Source organism: Vipera ursinii (assembly GCF_947247035.1).
Source record: "Vipera ursinii genome assembly, chromosome: 14".
NCBI classification, from domain to species: domain Eukaryota; kingdom Metazoa; phylum Chordata; class Lepidosauria; order Squamata; family Viperidae; genus Vipera; species Vipera ursinii.
The window spans coordinates 3,944,633-3,964,723 of record NC_139527.1 but is presented as its reverse complement, the minus strand read 5'-3'; the positions used below and the strand labels follow the sequence as shown (position 1 = coordinate 3,964,723).

The 20,091-nt window shown below is 48.6% G+C and overlaps 1 protein-coding gene across 3 annotated transcripts in view; it reads left to right on the top strand.

Moving 5' to 3' along the window:
- Positions 1 to 2,546: 2,546 nt before the first annotated feature.
- Positions 2,547 to 20,091, top strand: part of TBX3 (T-box transcription factor 3) — a 32,401-nt gene continuing 14,856 nt past the window's right edge. Inside the window, exons 1-7 of one of the 3 annotated variants that reach the window (XM_083373552.1) lie at positions 2,547 to 3,565; positions 5,278 to 5,545; positions 7,535 to 7,681; positions 11,220 to 11,296; positions 13,444 to 13,595; positions 15,802 to 16,538; positions 19,163 to 19,561. In XM_083373552.1, the coding sequence (XP_083229678.1) occupies positions 3,171 to 3,565; positions 5,278 to 5,545; positions 7,535 to 7,681; positions 11,220 to 11,296; positions 13,444 to 13,595; positions 15,802 to 16,538; positions 19,163 to 19,561 (2,175 nt within the window). In that variant the 5' untranslated portion in view covers positions 2,547 to 3,170. Of the gene's footprint in view, positions 3,566 to 5,277; positions 5,546 to 7,534; positions 7,682 to 11,219; positions 11,297 to 13,443; positions 13,596 to 15,801; positions 16,539 to 19,162; positions 19,685 to 20,091 lie in introns of those variants that run through there. The other 2 variants (XM_083373551.1, XM_083373553.1) reach the window with 2 other exon arrangements.

Below are 20,091 nucleotides of genomic sequence, written 5' to 3'. Positions count from 1 at the left end.
CGGAACCCCGAATCCGTCGCTATGACGGGATCTCTTACACGCGCAGCCAGGTCACAAAACGCGGTTGCGCTATTGTAAACATTTAATTTAATTTAATTTAATAATATTTCTATACCGCCCTTCTCCCGAAGGACTCAAGGCGGTGAACAGGGCAAGAACAGGGCAAGAATTGCCTTGGTTTTAACGCGTTTAAGCACCCACGCGCAATTTCCCTTCTCCACTCTCTCCCCGGAACGCCCTCTGTACTAGGCCCTCTGTACTACAACTCCCATCCTCCCCCGCCTCCACACGCCTCCTTCTCCACTCCCCGGAATACAACCGGTCCTAATTCCTGCTCCTTCTGATCACAACGCCCATCAACCCCCTTAAGGGCTGCGCCGGGCGGGCTGGAAGGGATGGGGGTGTCGTAGTCCGGCGGGGCAGGGCGCCAGGAAGGCGAAAGGCCGCTCATTGGCTTCCTAGAGCGAATGCAACTCGCAGGGATATATAAGCCCTTATCCCACCCCACACCGCACCCCACCCCACACACCCCCAAAAAAATACTCACAAGGAAGGGTTCAAGAGAGGAACGCGTGCAGGGTGCAGGCGTTCCTTCGGCGGCATTCTCACTGAATCGGGGGGGGGGGGAGAGAGAGAGCGGCGCGTGTGTTTGTGCAACTGGGGGTGGGGTGTGTGTGTGTGGAGGGGTGTGTGTGTGGGGGGGGAGAGAGACGGAACAGGGCTGCTTGAAACCCAACACAGACGCTTCGACGCTTCTAGACCGCCCTCGTCGGAGGGGAGAGCGACGTAGGCACAGACGCGCGTGGGAGCCGAGCCGAAGGGAAGCGCTGCCCACGGGGTAATTCTGGGCAGGCACGCGCGTGTGCTGGGGAAGCCAGGAGCGGCTGGCCCCGCCCCCGCGCGCCCTTTCACCTTTTACAAACCTCGCCGAAACACACGTGCCTTCACTCTCCCCTCCTCCTCCTCCCCCCACTAGCCAAAGACAGAGACGCGGAGGAGTCCCGAGCTGAAATCTGGGCCAGGGGAAGGGCGAAGAAAGAGAAAGGGAGGGGCGTCTCTTAAACTCCCCCCCCCTTTCCTCCCCCTCCCCTTTCGTTTCCTGGCTCCTTGGAGCTGGCTGAGTTGCTAGCCAAGCCGTCTCTGCAAAGCCCCCTAGAGGCGTCCCCCCCCCGCCCCAAACACACTCTTGCTTGTCTGCTTCCCCCACTGGCCCCGGTTGTTGCTACTCCTGCAGCAGCCCCTCCTCCTCCTCCCCCCCCTCTCCGATCCTGGTGAAAGATCCGCCCGGCCCCGACCAGCGGGGATGCTTTGGCGCTTGCAGCTTCGCCGTTTCCGACACCTTTCTTTTTATAACTCGGGCCCCGTCCCCCTCCTCACGACCTGTTGGCAACCACGCCTCTGGAGCCACCCAATTGGTCCGAAAGCGTCAAAGGGCCAATGAAGGCGCCCGCCGAAGCTCGGCAGCCCCGCGAAGGCCACCATACAACCCGGGCGCAGCCAAGCGGCCGGCCTTAGAGGGAGAAAGAGACTCACACCCGCGCGCACGCCCAGCCACACACCGGCGCACACTCGCTCACACGTACACCCACGCACTCACTCAGCACTAGCAGAGAGCAAGCGCGCGCGCGCGCCCTCGCTCACCCCTCCCTCCCTCCCTCCTTCCTTCCTTCCTCCCTCCCTCCCCGCATCCATCTAGGCGCGCGCGCGCGCACACACACACACACACACACACACACACACACCCCTTCCTCGCCTCCCTCCCGGCGCGGGACTTTGGGGAGGCCAGCGGCGGGCGCTCCTCCGGCTGGCTGGCTGCTTTGCAGAAGCCGAGGAAGGGAAAGAGGCGGGGGAGGGAAGCGCCCGACTTAGCAAAACCCGTTCCGGCTTCCTCGCTCGCGCAGCTTGCAGAGCCGTCAAATTGATTCGCAGGCTTGCCCTGCCTCCCGAGCTCTTTCCCCGCCGGGGAAACCTCGCTCTCTCTCTCTCTCTCTCACACACACACACACACACACACACGTTACCAGGGGAGGCCAAGGCTAGAAGGCAACGCGGAGGAGGAGGGGGTGGGGTGGGGAGGACAGAAGAAGAGGTCAGCCAGCCGGCTCGGAAGGAGAAGGGAGAACGCCGGAGAGGAGGAGAAGCCAAGGCGGCGAGCTCCGCGGCCAGAGCGCGCTGCGCGAGGCTGGAGGAAGAGGAGGAGGAAGAGAAGGCGCCTTGCCTTGGGCTGGCACCTTTGGAGGGTCCCGGAGTTTTCCGCCTCGCTCGGGCGGCCGAGGAGAAGTTCCGCCGACGGATGCTGCTGCTGCTGCTGCTGCTCCAGTTCTGCGCTGGCAGCTGGAAAAATAATGGCAAGCGATTGAAGAACTAAGAAGCGGGAGAAGAAGAGCCGCAGCCCGGCGAGAGAAAGGAAGGAAGGAAGGAAGGAAGGAAGGAAGGAAGGAAGGAAGGAAGGAAGGAAGGAAGGAAGGAAGGAAGGAAGGGGAGGAGAGGAGGAGGAGGACGGGGAGGGGGGGGAAGAGACCAGCAGCTCCAGACCTCGAGCGACCTCTGCGGCGGCAGGGACTGGCCCCGAAGCTTCTCCGGCCGGTCCACCTCATCCCTTCGCTTCCTTCCTGCTCTGCCCTCTCTTCGTGGGCTTTGCCACCGTCGCCCGGCCAAACTTTCCCTCTGCCACCCCCCTTTCGCCGAAAATAGCGGCGGCGGCGGCTCTTTGCAATCTCTCCGCAGGAGAAAACCGAGATCCTATTCTCTTGAGCATCGGCTGCCAAGCCACCCAGATAGAGACAGACAGACAGACCGACCCACGGCAGGAATACAGACGCACGCAGGACACCGAAAAGGCTTCTTCCAGGCTAGCAAAAACGCCAACTTGGCAACGAAGCGGCGGGGCGCAGTTTCCCTCTTGCGTAGGGGGGGGGGGGCATGGCCTCTAGCTTGGCGCCGGCTGCCTGGATTCCTCGGTGACTCGCTTATGCTCGCTTCTGACGACCGGCCAGCCTTTTCCTCTCGTCTTTCGCCCTCGGTGGTCGGGCGCTTCCTCCGGGCCGGCCCCTTCTGCCCAGCGGAGGGGCAGGGTCCAAGCGGCGGCTGTTGCGAAGCCCCCGCGGTGCAGGAGAGAACGAAGAAGAAGAAGAAGAAAAAGACGCGGCGGCGGCGGCGGACTAGGTTGCATGAGTTTCCCCATGAGAGAGCCCGTGATTCCTGGGACCACCATGGCTTACCACCCTTTCCTACCTCACCGGGCGCCGGACTTCCCCATGGGCGCCGTCTTGGGACACCAACCTCATTTCTTCCCGGCTTTGGCTTTGCCACCCAACGGGGCCGCTGCGCTTTCTCTGCCCGGCGCTTTAGCCAAGCCGATCATGGATCAACTGGTCGGGGCGGCGGATTCCGGCCTCCCTTTTTCTTCCTTGGGACACCAAGCCGCGGCTCACTTGCGGCCTTTGAAAACGCTGGAGCCGGAAGAAGAGGTGGAGGACGACCCCAAAGTCCACCTGGAAGCCAAGGAGCTTTGGGAGCAATTTCACAAACGGGGCACCGAGATGGTGATCACCAAATCGGGAAGGTAAGCCGGCGGGGGGGCGGGCTGCCAGGCAGCCTTCTCTAAATGCTGATTATTTTTTTCCTAAAGGAAACTCCGACTGTTTTGGTGGGGGGGGGGGAACGATGGGGGAAATGGCCTGGCCGCTTTCCGAAGGACAAAGTGAGCCTTGCCCTTCTTCGAAGCCTAAATGCACGCTGAAACGACACCCCCCCACACACACCAAACCCTCACCCAGGTACCCCGCAAGCTTGCTCACCTTCAGCTGTCTTGGAGGAAGGAGAAAAAAAAGCTGCATTCTGGGGGATCTTTTCTTTCCTTTGGCGTTTTTAAACTTTACCACCGGATCCCTTTAGGATCCCCAGCGTGGTTCCGCACTTCCACCAAAAAAAGAGCTGGACTTCGCTTGTTTCCTCCCTAGAAAAATTGGAGAGGGAAAAAGCAAGGATGAACTCATGAACTCAGACCACAAAAAAAATTTTTTTTTTGCCTACAGCCCTTTTCCGGTCATAAAATATTGTTGAGTTCCCAGGAAAATTGCTGCTTGGGTGCTGGCTTCCAGATTCAAACGCCTCTACTTTCCAGAAAAGGAAGAAAAAGGTCAGGGAAAAAGGGGGAAAGGGGGACCCCCCCAAAAAAAAGGAAAGAAAAAAGGTGGAGATTTTTTTTTTCAATAAGGTTAGCTAGGATCTGGATGGCTGTTCCCTTTTTTAATCTTAATGTTGTTGTTGTTTTTTAAAAACAAATCAGCCATAATAGACTCCAGCTTGTTTAGGCCTCACTGTTCAATTCTGGCACATTTGGGGGGAAAATATGGAGGAAGAGATTCAAATGTTGGAAGGAAGGATCCGTGTTTTTCCCACTTTAAATCATCTTTCTTTTCCTCTTTTAAAACTTTCTAAACTGAGATTGCTGTTTCAAGCTTTACACACACACAAAAAGGGGGGGCGCGGTCCTTTCTGTTTAATGCACCCCTTAAGAATTAGGAAAAACACAGCCACCGCGGAATTATCTCCTTCTAATGGCGGGAAGAACAAAATATAATAATAGTTGGGGATGTTCCTCTTATATGAACTGCCCTTAAAGGTCTCTGTGGGTTACTGGGATTTATTAAGATCCATTCAAAATGCTCTGAAATCAAAGAATAATTAGTGGAAAGAAAAAGACTCTTAAAAACAGTGCAAAGGGCTTTGCGGTAAACAGTGTGTGTGTGTGTGTGTGTGTGTGTGTGTGTGTGTGTGTTTTGGAGGATATGTTGTTTCTCCAAAGGAACTCAACAAGATTTCATGTAGAGATTTCTAAAAAGGGGTTTGGGGCCTGTGTTAACTCTAACCATCAAAAAAAAGCCCTTTTTTGTGGGGTGGGGGGGCGTTGCAGTTTGGAAATCACGAAAGCCGAGGGCAAGTTGTGAGATCAATTAATTCTCCACCTGGTTGTTGTTGATGTAATATGGGTATTATAAATTGATAATATTGATATAAGAAATAATCATATCCCATTTTTTCCTAATCTTCGAAAAGCAGTCAAACCCTTGAATGCTCAGCCTTTAAGGAACTTTAACTGCTGAATTTTCAAATGATTCTAGGAGGGAGGGAAGGAAGGGAGAGAGAAAGAGAGAAAGAGAGAGAAAGAAAAGAAAGAAAGAAAGAAAGAAAGAAAGAAAGAAAGAAAGAGAAAAAAGTGAAACAGAATAAAATAAATGTATATAACATAATATTCACCTTGTTTGTCTCTAGGAGAATGTTCCCACCTTTTAAAGTGAGGTGTACGGGTCTGGATAAAAAGGCGAAATACATTTTATTGATGGACATTGTAGCGGCGGATGACTGTCGATATAAATTCCATAATTCCCGGTGGATGGTGGCCGGCAAAGCTGATCCCGAAATGCCAAAAAGGATGTACATCCATCCAGATAGCCCAGCAACAGGGGAGCAGTGGATGTCGAAAGTGGCCACCTTCCACAAACTGAAACTGACTAATAACATATCGGACAAACACGGATTTGTAAGTGCCTTTCCTTCGCTTTGTGAGTTTTCCCTGAAGTCTTCAACTCCTCTGTGCAGATTATGATTATGATTATGATTATGATTGCACAGACTGGATTTGGCATTTTGGTCTACTTATCGAGTCCTTACCAATGATAGGATTATTATTATTATTATTATTATTATTATTATTATTATTATTATTATTATTATTATTATTATTATTATTATTTATTATTATTATTAAATTCGGCTCACAGTCTGGGACTGGTAAAAACTTAATAGTTCAAGTCCTAGGACCTAAGAGAGCTGAGTATATAGGCAGTTCCAAGTAGGGTAGGTTTTTTTTTGCAAAGTCAAATATTCAAGTCTAATAAGTTCAAAATTTCCATTTATCTAGGCAGCCCTTTGGGTATTGGTACAACCTTTGATTTCTTCCCTCACAGTTGCTCAACTTCAATTTGCAGATTGAAGCGAGTATTTCCTTATTTTTTTTCCCCAGCTGTTTCTCTTCGATTGGATTCTTATTGCAATATCAATGAACCAGATTTGTTTTTCTTTTTTCCACAATAGTGATGTCAGGCATGTTATGGGCCAGATGCCTGTCTGTTGGGATCTGAAAGTCCCACAGGATCTTGACCTGTTCATTTTGTCAATTTGATGTTCCCAGTAACTTTTGTTGAAGCATTATTATTATTATTATTATTATTATTATTATTATTATTATTATTATTATTATTATTATTATTATTATTGAAATTCAGACTTGCTGGAGAAAAGGAGCAAACGTTTACTTTATTAGCAATGGTTGGAAAGCTTTCTCACGCTTCAAATAGATTGTCACTTGGTACATTCTAGATATATATATATTTTGTAATAAACTCCAGGTCAACCCTATGTTTTGGCCTTAGGATGACCGGTTAGAATATTGTGTTTGGGGGTTTTTTTTATGAAAGTTTGGTGCAGGAATGGGAGAGAAGAATAAGATTGTGAGCATAGGACAATGCGAACGAGAATCAAATCGGGCTGAATAAAAATCAAATCACGGTGCAAATCTCAAAGAGTGAAACCATCCCAAATTGTGGAGTCTGGCCTTTGTATATTGGGAAGAATAGAATTCTATTTAACGTGGGAGAAAGGAAAGGGAGAAAAAGGAAAGGAAAGGGGGAAGGAAAAAAGGAAAAAAGGAATAGAGAAAGGAAAGGGGAAAGGAAAGAGGAAAGGAAAGAGGAAGGAAAAGGAAGGGAAATAAGGAAAGGAAAATAAGGAAATAGAGACAGGAAAGGAAGGGAAAAAACCTGAAAACTTATTGAATATGACATAGAAAGAATGTATTTCCCGGTTAGATATTTTTTTTCTTTCTCTATTCTATCTGTCTGTCCGTCTGTCGGTCTGTCTATCATCTATCTATCTATCTATCTATCTATCTATCTATCTATCTATCATCTATCTATCTATCTATCTATCTATCTATCTATCTATCTATCTATCTATCATGTGCCAAACTATCTATCTATCTATCTATCTATCTATCTATCTATCTATCTATCTATCTATCTATCTATCATCCATGTCTGTCTGTCTGTCGGTCAGTCGGTCTGTCTATCTATCTATCTATCTATCTATCTATCTATCTATCTATCTATCTATCACATATATTCATGCATGGAGACATCTCTATCTCCCCTCTGGCTCTCCACAGTCTCCTTATTTTAGGCAAAATTTTATTTTCGGCCAGCCTGGATCTGCATCTCTACAAACTGTGCTTGGGGAGGGAGGAGGAGGGCAAGTTGGTTGGAAGTAGAATCCTTCCTAAAAGCATCAACTATGCTCCAGCAGAGTTGAAGGCAGGCAATCTACACAGGCGGGGTGGGGGGTGGGGGGGTGGGGTCGATTAGAAAAAGTTGGAAGTCCCTGTTGAGATATAAGGCAGTTGTGCATGGGTGCTTAAGTCTTGTTCTCCAAACACTTCTTTCTTTCTCTTTTTTTTCCCCCCTCTCTCCCTTAGACCATCTTAAACTCTATGCACAAATACCAGCCACGGTTCCACATTGTCCGAGCCAACGATATCCTGAAGCTGCCTTACAGCACATTCCGCACTTACGTCTTTCCGGAAACGGAATTCATTGCCGTAACAGCCTATCAGAATGATAAGGTAGGAGGATTAAGGTTGAAAAGGGAGTGTGCGAGTGTGCATGTTTGGGTCGGGGGTGAGGGTGGGGGTGAGGTGGGGGGGTCCGCCCCTCGGCATGAGCCTCAGATAAGGCTTTGATTCAGCAGGAAGAATTGGGAGACCTTGTAGAATTGGGAATCTGGCCTTGGGTTCCTCTTCCCCCTTCTTTCTCCCCCCCCCACGTTTTCCCCCCACCGCTTCAAAGAAACCATAAATTAAATGTCCTGCTGGAAGCTGGGGGCCTTTGGTCAAGCTCATTAAGAGGAGTGGGTATTATTATGGGGATGGAGGGGTGTTAGTTGAAGTTGCTGTTCTGGGCCTATCTTGGACTGGGGACAGCCTAAGTGGAGGAGGCCTCGACTCTTTCCTGGAGGGGACTTGGGTTGGGGAGGCAAAAGAAAGTTTGGGTTTTCCATTAATCTTTCAGTCTTTCTCTTTGAATTACTTTTCCTTGGTGACTTGGGTGTGTGTGTGTGTGTGTGTGTGTGTGTGTGTGTATGGGGGAGGCAGGGGGGATAACTTTCCTGTGGGCTGGCAGTAAGGGAAGACTCTGACTTCCCCGAGTCCCTTTGACAATATTTAGGGACAATCTTTGGAAAGATGGGATATGGGATAATGGGTGGGTGGGTGGGTGGGTGACTTGGCTAGTTAGCTACCCAGATTCCTCCCTTCCTTCCTTCCCACCCACCCACCCTCTCCCCCATTTATCCCAATAGCTTCCATGCCTGAGAGAGATTGAATTGAAGAGTTTGGGGTAGCCGGAAAAAGGCATGACCAAGACCTCAATGTCTTTAACTGCCAGATCTCGTCCCTGGTTTGTTCGTTGGGTTTCTCTCATTGTAAATTAGCAGCTTGCAATGTTGTGAAGTTTTAGCAAGCTTGCAAAGATGGAAGCTTGTTCCAGAGTGGAGGGAGGAAGGGAGGAATGAAGAGAGAGAGAGAGAGAGAGAGAGAGAGAGAGAGAGAGAGAGAACGGAGGGATGGAAGGAAGGAAGGGAAGAAGGAGGAAGGGAGGGAGGAAAGAAGTAAAAGAAAGAAAGAAAGACTTTCTTTCTTTCTTTCTTTTTTTCTTTCTTTCTTTCTTTCTATCATTCTTTCCTTCTTTCGATTGCTTTCACTGCCTTGTGAAATGTGCAATTCAAGCCAGCCTGCCCTCTGGGTCAAAAAAAACGGCAGCAGGTTTGCAAAGAAATTGTGGGGAGACCAAAAAGTTGTGAAGCCCCAGGTTTGTCAGACTTTCTCACAAAAGCAGAGGGGCAGGGTGATCCAGCGGCAAAAAAGCAAAGTCACTAGGAACAGAGTGGGTCCAAGTCCTCTTGGGCAGTGGAGGAAGAAAGGGGGAAGAAGCGGAGCCAGTGGTTGCTTGTCAAGAAGCTCCTTTGCCGAAGAAGAGTGGACTTCACCTATCTGAAGGTCCGCAGCTGTTATCTTAAGGTCTTCTGCTCTCCAGGAGACAGTTCTCCTGCAAAGCCCCAAGTCTGAAAGATCTGCGAATTGAAGCAGATGCTGAGAAGTCCATTCTGGTCAACTTGTCACTCTTCAGGATGGACAGGAGCTTCTTGAAAGCAGAGTAGAAATACCATCTCCCTCGCAGCCTAAAAGCATGGCTCCAACTTGCTTTGCTCCGTGGCAAAGAAATTCAGGACCCAGAAGCTTCAGGAGGGCCAGTAGGGGTGAAAGAGGTTTGCAAGAGTCCTGGGTGTTCTTTGTTCCCACTCCAGAAAGAAAAAGAAAAAGAAGAAAAAAGATGCCTGAATTTCCCATAAAGAGTTGAGCCAGATCTAAACTTCATTTTGCCCCATTGGGCAAAATTTAGATTGTGATCTAAATTGTGATCTAAACTGGAAAGTGGTGGATGATAGTGAGATAGTTTTGGGGATTTTTTTTGGTTTTTTGGCTCTGAAGTGACACTCAGTGATGATCCTTCTTCTCCTTCTCTTTCTCCCTCTCCTTTTCTCCCTTCTTTCTCCTTCTCCTCCTCCTTCCCCTTCTCCCTTCCCCTTCCTTATTATTACAAATATCTCTTCCTCCTCCTTCCATCCATTCTCCTTTGCCGTCTCCTCATTTTCTCCTCCTCCTCCTCCTCCTCCTCCTCCCTATTCTTACCATCCTATCAACCCAGCCAGATCTTCTCCCCACCCTCCTCCCTCTGATTTCAGCATCCCAGAGTTGCTTCACTTCACCAAACTTATTCAGCACATTTTCCCTAGCTGGAACTCTTTCCGGCCAGCTTTGAAATGAAATCTTCCTTCAGTCCCCATAAAATCAAAGCAAGGAGTAGAGAACTTTTGGCAAAGATGGAGAAGAATCTGCTGTGCCTGAACAGAAGATTGAAGGGCCCATAAGATATTTTTGCCCAGCAGATATTCACACACAGAGGCACACTCCAGTTAAAAATCTAGATTCAAACCGCCTTACTGTAAAAATATTTTACTTTAGCGAGGAGAGGAAGCCAAGACTTTTGCAATCGAATTAAGGCAGGTAACATGACTAATGGACCTTGCGTTCCATTCATTCCAAGAGAAGACTTAACAGTGCACTTGTCTGTGTTTGTGTGTGTGTGTGTGTGTGTGTGTGTGTGTGTGTGGTGTGCTCGCAGGGGCGCACATGCATGCACACATACACTTTCATGGAGTGGGGGGGGAGTTAGCAAAGCCCAAGCAGTGGCTAATTAGCAAAGACTGAGCAACAGAATAAGGAAATAAGGAAATGACCACAGGAACTTCATCCGTAATCCTAATCCTCGTTCTGAATAGTCACAAATTTGCAGCAGGAACTATCAAGCAATTGTTTTAATAATAATAATAATAATAATAATAATAATAATAATAATAATAATAATAATAATAATAATAATAATGCCAATCCTGTAGCTTCTCTTTTCTCTTTCTGCAGAGATCTGGACAGAAGCTTTTTTTTTTCTTTAATTGGGATCCTGGTTTGTTTGTTTGTTTTTTAAAAAAAGGAGAGGCGGGGAATGTTTGGTTTAAATAAATCAGGTTTTTCTTCCCCCTCCCCTGGCCTCTATGGATTAACACCCCCCATTCCTGTTACCCTTTGTGTGGCGCAGAGCTCAGAAACATTCTGTACTCTTTAAAAGTCACCCCATGTCAGCACCCAAGGTTTAAATCCTGGTCTCTCTTGCTAAGGCATTAAATTACCCTGTTTGTTCCAAACTTCATTGTATTTGCAGTGTTCCCTTCTAGACTCTTACTACTGTTTTACAGCAGGGCAGAAATAAAATGGGCTCTGGAGCAAGGCTGGGCCCAATTATCAGAACAAATCCTTTGAACCTAAAATCCTCTGAACATAACTGGACAATAACGAGATATGGGGTGGGGGGGAGGAACAGGAAAGGGAAAGTTAATTAGGAAACCTTCAGGTGTAAATTTTAGTTCTGGCTTCGCGCTGTACAGTAGTGTAACCACTTGGTCTCTAGTAAAAATATACCTTTCACACAAATGGAGTCCAGGGTCAGGGGCAGGTGTGACAATTTCTTTTTTTGCCCTCCTTTAAACAGATCACCCAGTTAAAAATCGACAACAATCCTTTTGCCAAAGGCTTCAGAGACACAGGGAATGGAAGGCGAGAAAAAAGGTAAGAATGTGTTTCAATTTTCATTTTTTTGGGGGGGGTGGGGGCGGGGAGAGTCTTCGGTAAAACTTGCCCCCAAATAAAATAAAAGCAGAAATCTTCCTTCTTTTCTGGCTCCTGCCCCAAAACAACCCATCGTGGTGTGAACAGGAGGCCGGAAAACAGGATTGGAAAGTTTAAAAGAAGGAGAGAGAGAGAGAGAGAGGGAGAGAGAGAGAGAGAGAAAACTTTTACGTTTGCCAATGCGCAAGATTCTCTTTGGTGTGCTACTCAAAGGAGAAACTCTCTGCCAAGGGTAAAAGTATAGTTTACTACAAGTGGTCCCTATTGGGGACGTGACCAAGACAGCAGCAGAAAAGGGGTGGGAGAATCGGGCCGCAACAGATAGCCAAGCTGATTTTCAACAGATTTTGATGGAAGCCTCTTGGATTTCTTTCAAAGGTGATCGTGGTGTTGGAAATCAGAGGCAACTTTTATCGCCCGGTGGGATAAGATTTAGGATAAGTGGTGAAAAAGAAGGAGGGGGAAAAACTCACATCGATCTGCTTCTAGCAGCTTCTATACATTTTTAGGAGGAATATATATTCCTAAGAAAATATTCCAGTCTTTCTTTCTTTCTTTTGCTTGCTTCTAAAGCAAGAGTTTTGTGTTTTTAGTGGAAGAGTCCTTAATGCTGGTCTTTCTAAGGTCTTCCCTGCTCCCTCCTTTTCAAATTTTACTTATTTTTTATTTTTTTTATTTTAATCCTGCACTTTGGTTGCAATCTGCTTTACAGATTGGGTCCCAAGAAGGGGTAGGGATGGTTGAAATATTGGCAAGGAGGGAGCAAGTTCTTCCTGGACCATAAGAGAATCAACGTCTAAATCCAAGCTGTTAAAAGTTATTTTCTGGAGGCTATTAGGAGAGCAGATACCGGAGAATCTCCTGGATGTTTGAAACAGTCAAATATTTAGGAATTTCGCTTCTTCCCTGCCTCTTCTAAAATTTGCATCACCCTCCACCAAAACAAATAAATTTGGATCATCAATTGCTTCATTTCCATATGTTTTGATTGATTAAATCCACCCTCCTGGGTGGATTCGACAGACACTATTTGAAACCTTGCTATGTTTACACAAAATGGCTAATCAGAGGCTGCAAATGCGTAGTTAGACATGGTTGCTGTGAAACTATGCTTCTCTCCCCCCCCATGCTTAAGTTGTGGATTCGTTCTACTTGGCTAGTTTTAAATTCAACAATAATCAGGTTAAATGATGTTGTGCGAATTCAGGTTTTTAGATACTTGGAGGCATCAAACTCGCCAACCACATTTTAGTCTGGGACACTGTCCAAACTCAGTCTTTGTGGTCAGTTTATGGCTTAGGATGTTTTGCAAATTTTCTTTTTTTCTTTTAGAAAAGTTAATGAGATAAAGAATGGTTCAGTTAAGCATGGGTGAAGGTACCAACCATGCCAAGCAAAGGCAAAGATTTGGCCTGATGGGCTTCAACAATTTAAGACCAAAATAGGCGTCTGGATAATTTAGGCTCCAATTTCCATCAATTGAAACCAGGATTGCCAATAAGAATCAGAAGGAGACCAATAACCCCAAATATTTTACAAGTCTGATTGTCCAACCTTGCTTCGAGAGCCTAATCCTACTGTCATGGTGTCAGCCGAGAGAAAAAGGTTGTGTACTCTTTAAGTACGTCATCCTTAGGACCCTAGACAATCTTATCCTTAGCCCACTTGAAAATACAACGTTTGGCTGATTTGAAAATTTCTCTAAACAGTTCAGTTGACTCAAGCTACGGCAGGCTGGAATTTACTGAGAAAGGGAAGTTTGAACCACACGGTTGGTCAGGACCCACATCCTAACCTTTAATGGAATTGATTGCTTTTGGCTTAGTGCAGCTGGCGATTCCAGATGCTGCGGTTCAAACAAGCCACACTTTACGGGGGTTAGCTGTGTTGTGTGTAAAGCTGTTCACTATGGCAGGTTGGACACACACCCCCCACACACACACTAATATGCTGGTCTCTGACCATAATCAAGATTTAATTTTTATCTTTAACCTGGCTAAACCAAGGGTGCTCTGCATGGTTGATGAATCCCATCCCACCAAAACTCAGCAGTGGGTTTTAATCTCTCCTTTATTTTCCCTTCCTAGAAAACAACTGACTCTTCAATCCATGAGAATGTACGATGAGAGGCAGAAAAAAGAGACTTCGGATGAATCCTCCAGCGAGCAGACGGCTTTTAAATGCTTTGCTCAGTCAACCTCTCCCGCTGTGTCTGTTGTGGGTACCTCTAATCTTAAAGGTGAGCTGCTTTTCACTCTTATTTTCCCATCGGAGTAAGAGTTGAGCTGTCCTAACCTCCTATGGCTCAGTGGGTTATGATGCTGAGCTTGTCGATCAGAAGGTCGGCAGTTTGGCGGGTCGAATCCCGAGTGCCGCGTAACAGTGAGCGCCTGTGAGCGCCTGTTACTCATCCCAGCTTCTGCCAACCTAGCAGTTCGAAAGCACGTAAAAATGCAAGTAGAAAAATAGGGACCACTACAGTGGGAAGGTAACAGCGTTCCGTGCGCCTTTGGCGTCTAGTCATGCCGGCCACATGACCACGGAGACGTCCTCAGACAAGCGCTGGCTCTTCTGCTTTGAAATGGAGATGAGCACCGGCCCCTAGAGTCGGAAAGGACTCTTATCTGGCTCATTAAAAAAAAGGTTGCAAATCAACTTCTGACTGCAGGGGATAAAAAAACCCCCTCTGATTTGGAAAACTGAATCTCAAAAACACTCCAGGTTTTTTAAAAAAATCATTTTCTCTCCCTCTTTTATGTTTTATTTATAGGTTTCAGTACAGACAAACTGGCTGAAACACAGGACCAGAAGCACAAACTGTATTTTTCCCATGAATTAGGAATTCCCAAAATACCCAGTTAAGGGTTTAAATCACTCCGGACAATCCTTCCCCGCCCCCCACCCGCTCTTTTTAAATCCCACCTGACTGCAGAGGTGAAGGGCAAGGAAATCCAAATCTTTCAGGGACATTTGGTTTGGAATGGAAGCTAAAAAGTGGCCACTTTACTAGGTTTATGTCTCCAGGTAATCCTCAATTTAGAAGGTTCATCGAGTGACTGTTGGAAGTTACAACAGCACTGAAAAAGGGGGACTTACGCCCATTTTTCACACTTACAACCCTTGCAAAATTCAGACGCTTTCACAGTTATGAGGTGATCCCCTTTTGTGACCTTCTGACAAGCAAAGTCAACATGGGGGGGGGAGAGGGAAGGAGCCCAGATTCCCTTAAGAATTACTAACTTAGCGAGTGCAGAGTGCAGCGATTCACGGTGGGCAAGAAAGGTCGTAAAACGGGACAAAACTCGCTTAACGACTGTCTCGGCTTAGCGACAGACCTTTTGGGCTCAATGGTGGTCGTATGTGGAGGACTATCTGAACTCAAAAGCAGGTTCCCCCAGAGATCTGTGCGTCTTCAGTTGCTCTGATTTTGCTATGCTATTGTGGGAAGGAATGCATTTTTTTTTAATTTGACACAGTCCTCCTTTTTTAAAAACAAACAAACAAAAGGTTTGAACTTTTGCTGTGTGTGTGTGTGTGTGTGTGTGTGTGTGTGTGTGTGTGTGTCTGCAGCAGACACTGTCCCCAAATTCCAAGTTCATGATTCTTGCTGCGGATGAAAAGAAAAGACACTGCAACACCAGAGGCCAGATAAAACCTGGGATAACTAAAAATTGCAGAAGTCATACTATTCTTCCTCTATCCTTCATCTTCACCCCACGTACTTCAGAGGGAGAAGAAGAAGAAGAAGGAGGAGGAGGAGAAGGAGAAGGAGGAGGAGGAGGAGAAGAAGAAGAAGAAGAAGAAGAAGAAGAAGAAGAAGAAGAAGAAGAAGAAGAAGAAGAAGAAGAAGAAGAAGAAGAAGAAGAAGAAGAAGAAGAAGAAGAAGAAGAATTCCGTAAACCAGAACTAAATGAGCTAACAGGTCAGGGTAGGCTGCCATTCAGGAAACCCTGCATTTGGAAGGAGTCAAGGCCTTGATAATTTGTTTAGCACAGTTTTCTTCCTCTTTGGATTACCCTCAGCCAGGATTTTTTTTGTTGTTTGTTTGTTTGTTTGAAGAAAATATCACTGCCTAATAAATAGCGGGCCTGGAATCACTTTCTCTGGCTTCTCTTGTGGATTTAGGCAGCTGTACTGCCAAGGCCCGAGTAGATCAAACTTCAATTTAAAAAAAAAAAAAGATCAGAATCCCGAGTTGAAAGTTGAAAACAACAACAACGATGAGTTCCAAGTCAGGAAGAAAACTGACTTGTAAGCAAGAGGGACTCCATCTGATCTACTCAACGGAGTTAGGGAGTTTTGTCCTGTTCTCAGGGGTTGGGACAGCAAGGGAAGGAGGCCACCTCTTCTGAGGAACATCTTGTGGTGGGCAACTGGGCAGCCTTTCTCTCAGGGGGGGGTCTTTTTCCCTCTTTCCCACCCTCTCTCTCTCTCTCTTTTCCCAGATCTGTGTCCCAGCGATGGCGAAAGCGACTCGGAAAGCAAGGAGGACCTCCTGGAAGCCAACGAAGTGGGGAAGATCTCCACCACCACGGCCAACGTCGTCGCCCCCAACAGCAGCTCCTCCTTTGGAGGAGGAGATGGGGCAGACCCTCCTCGCCAAGGGGGGAAGAGCAGCCCTTCCAAGGCTCCCCATTTTCCGCCGCCGGACTCAGCCAGCAGCAGCAGTAGCAGCAGCAGCAGCAGCAGCAGTCGGGAGAGCTTCTCCAAAGTGCCTCCAGATTCCCAACACAGCCCAGCCACCATCTCGTCTAGCACCCGGCATGTGGGCGGTGGAGAGGAACTCAAGAATCCATCGCAGGAGGAATGCAGGATCCTGAACAAAGAACCCTTCGCGCCCCTCACCATCCAGACGGACAGCAGCCCGGGCCACCTGGCTCAGAGTCACCTGTCCAACCTAACCTTTCCCCACGGCTTGGCCAGCCAGCAGTTCTTCAACCCCCTGAGCAACGGCCATCCCTTTCTCCTCCACCCTGGCCAGTTCGCCATGGGTGGGGCTTTCTCAGGCATGGCTGGCATGGGACCTCTGTTGGCCACAGTCTCCGGGGCGTCAGCCGGAGTTACCGGACTAGACAACGCGGCGATGGCCACGGCAGCTGCCCAGGGATTAAGTGGCGTTTCAGCAGCTGCTGCTGCAGCCGCCTTACCCTTCCATTTTCAACAGCACGTCCTGGCTTCTCAGGTAAGTGACTGCTCTCTCTCTCTCTCTCTCTCTCTCTCTCTCTCTCTCTCCTTCTGTGTGTGTGTGTGTGTGTGATTTCTCCCCTCCCTAAAGCGGGTGTGCAACGGCTAGCTGGGCCTCCAGCAAATCAGAACTTTGCCCTGACACCCGCAGCATCCAGGGATCCATTGCATTCTTTGCTTTGTTCCCTCCCCTCTGCCCCCAGCTTCAGAGGGACCACAGTGGCTTGTGTGGGAGCCCCTGTGGGTTGCCCCTTCTCATGGCCATGGATGGCGGTTAAACAACTGGAGGCGGCCGGGTTTCCAGCTTTGGGGTTTGAGTCCTAAACTTTGCTGAAGGAAACCAACCGTGGTTTTGTGAGATGGCTGGACCAGACCCTACATGAGGAGGGTGTACTCTCAGAGGTTAAAGGAAAAAAGCAAGAAAGAATTGAGACAACAGCCCATTGTTGCTTGCTTTAGGCAGAGAAGGGCCAGTGCAACTGACAAATAAAAATAAAAGCCAATTTTGCAAAAAGAAAGAGAAAGAAAAGAAGAGGCCACCTACTTGCTGCAAGTCTTCTGGGATGGCGTAGGAAAGTGAGGCCAATCTTGAGATGAAAGCTCACAATTTTAAGGGTGATGCATGCAAGGGTCGGGGGGAAGGAAATGCCTTGCTCCACTTCTGTCTGGAGCACGTGTGTTTCCTTGATTTCTTAAAAAATACTTGCCCCCTCTCCCAGTTCAGGAATTTCGCCTTTTGTTGAGGGAGGGAGGGAAGGAGCTTCAGTTAGGAATTAAAAAATAAATTCCCCAGCCAGATTTACCACCTAAACTAAACAATCCCACGCAGCACTCCCTCCCTCCGCGTTGTCTGCCCAACTTGTTTCCCAGGCTGGTGGCAGCAAATAGCAAGATATGCTAGCATTAGACCTGTTCTCCACCTCGAGTTCCTTATGAACCCGTAATAAATAAACGTGGGATTAAAAAAAAAACCCATAAAAATATTTAACTGACTTAAGGAAGGAGGCAAGGCAGCCATGGCCCAGCTTGACTCCTGTTTCAATTTGCTTCCATTTTCTCTGCAGCTCATCCTTGGCCTGTCCCCAACCAGCGGGGGGTGGGGGGGGTATTTCAGGCTTCAGGTTGATTTGCAAGTTGGATTAAGCCCCCCCCCCAAATCAAGTATCGGCTTGTGTCTCTTCCCATCTCTTAGGGCTAGGAAACAACACCAGCCTCTCTGAAGGATAACTCCATTTACCTATCTTCCACAGCTTGGCCTCCTGTTCTTCAGGATCTGAAACTTAAGTAGGGATTTTTCCAGAACTGGGTCAAAGGAAGAAGGGGGCCAGGAAAGGCCCCCCACTCCTGCTTGCGTGTGTTTCCCACATGTCTATGCTTGGTTGTAGTTTTCTGGGCTGGGTGCAATTGTTTCCCCCTCCTCCGGCTACAGCTATGGACTGTTGGCCAAGCCAGCGAGGACTTTCCTCCAGTGAGCGAGCTCAGCGCCTTGAGACACACACACACACACACACACACACACACACACACACACACACACAGACAGGGATGATTGAATGGGAGATCAGAGGGCAGCCAGACTTGGCGCTGATCTCTCCGGCTGGGCCTGCAAGCAACCAGCCAACTGTGGCTGCTCATTCCTTAAGCCAGAAAATGAAGTGGGATTTGGCTGACAAAAGCGCCTGGCAAACTAGGCGCTTTAGCATCTCAGGCATATCCCAGGACACCTTTTGGCAGGGGCGGGCCTTTCATTTTGTCTCCCTAATAACTCCCGTCCCCCGTGGGCAAAGGCAGAGAGAGACCTACAAGCCAGTTTTTTCCTTTTAAGATGGCCAGAGATTTCTCTGGCTGGGATACATCAGCGAGGAGGGGGAGGATGATGGGAACCGTAGTCAGGGAACAGCTGGAGGGCTGCCCTCCTTCCAGATGCACCTGGGGGGCAGGGAGGGGAAATATATGGAATGTGGGGCAGGCCTGCAGAAAAGGAAGCCCAACCCAGGCAGAATGGGAGAGTCTGCATTTATCAGCACTACAGCAAACATCCAATCTTTTATTGAGACCAGAATAAAAATGAAAAGATGAAAATAAAGTAGCAAATAGATTAATATCGACATCAATATTATTAATATTAATAATAAATCACTCATGAATACATTGTGTATGCGTATGTATAATCTGTCTGTCTGTCTGTCTGTCTGTCTGTCTGTCTGTCTGTCTATCTATCTATCTATCTATCTATCTATCTATCTATCTATCTATCTATCTATCTATCTATCTATCTATCTATCTATCCTTCTGTCCATCCCTGGTACTCATGGACATTTTGCTCTGCTCTGATGCTTCTTTTGAGGAACCAAACTGTGGTTTACTGGGCTGGGACCCCTTTACTCCATCAGCTTTAACCACATGGCGGGGGGGGGGGGGCTGACTTTGCACAAGTGGGCGGCTTAATGGTTGTGGGGAAAGGGAAGGTCCTGGGTTGGTTGACCCCACTGCCTGTGCTGGCCATTGCTATTGTGCATGTGGGGAGGGGCCTGGTTGGGAGATTTCTGACACACACACACCCTCCCTCACCAGGCTCCGGTCAATCCCCTGACTGTCTTCTTCGCCCTTCTTCTTTTGCAGAGCCTGGCTATGTCTCCCTTTGGCAGCCTCTTCCCCTACCCCTACACTTACATGGCGGCGGCGGCAGCAGCAGCCTCCACGGCCGCCTCCAGCCCGATGCACCGGCACCCACCTTTCCTGAACACCATGCGCCCCCGCCTGCGCTACAGCCCCTACTCGCTCTCGGTGCCACTGCCGGACAGCAGCGGAGGCAGCAGCTTGCTCACCACCGCCCTGCCACCTTGCCTGGGTGGCGGCGGGACGACGGAAGGCAAAGCCGGAGCTTTAGCGCCCAGCCCTGCCACCTTGGCCACCTTGGAGTCCTCCTCCGGGTCCGAGCTGAACAGTCGCTCCTCCGCCCTCTCCTCCTCCGGGTCGGACAAGGAGGCCAGCAGCGAGCTGCAGAACATCCAGCGCTTAGTGAGTGGACTCGAGCCGAAGCAAGACAGAGCCAGGAGTGGGTCGCCCTAGGGGGGGGAGCGGGGGAGGAGCGTCCTCTCCCTCCCTCTACAGCAGAGGTCTTCAAACTTGGCCCTTTTATGACTTGTGGACTTCAACTCCCAGAATTCCTCAGCCAGCTGGCTGAGGAATTCTGGGAGTTGAAGTCCACAAGTCATAAAAGGGCCAAGTTTGAAGACCCCTGCCCTACAGTATTGGGGTGGCAGGGGGGGCTGGGCACCTCGAGTTTCCCCCCACGCCTTATGCCCCCTCCCCTGGGCCCACTCTCCAACTTGGGCAGGAGTGGACGTGGGGAGGGAAGCAGTGGGTGGGGGTCTCCCCCCCCCAGAGCTGACCTGTGGGGTCAGCTGACCTGTGGGGGGGGTACATGCCTGCGTGTGAAGCCTGTGCTACTGGTAGCTGCTATTAACCACTGTTTGGTCCACTGGAGGCAGGTGTGAATTCTAGGTGGGTGGGTGGGTGGGTGGGGGTCAGTTCTATTGGTCCTCTCT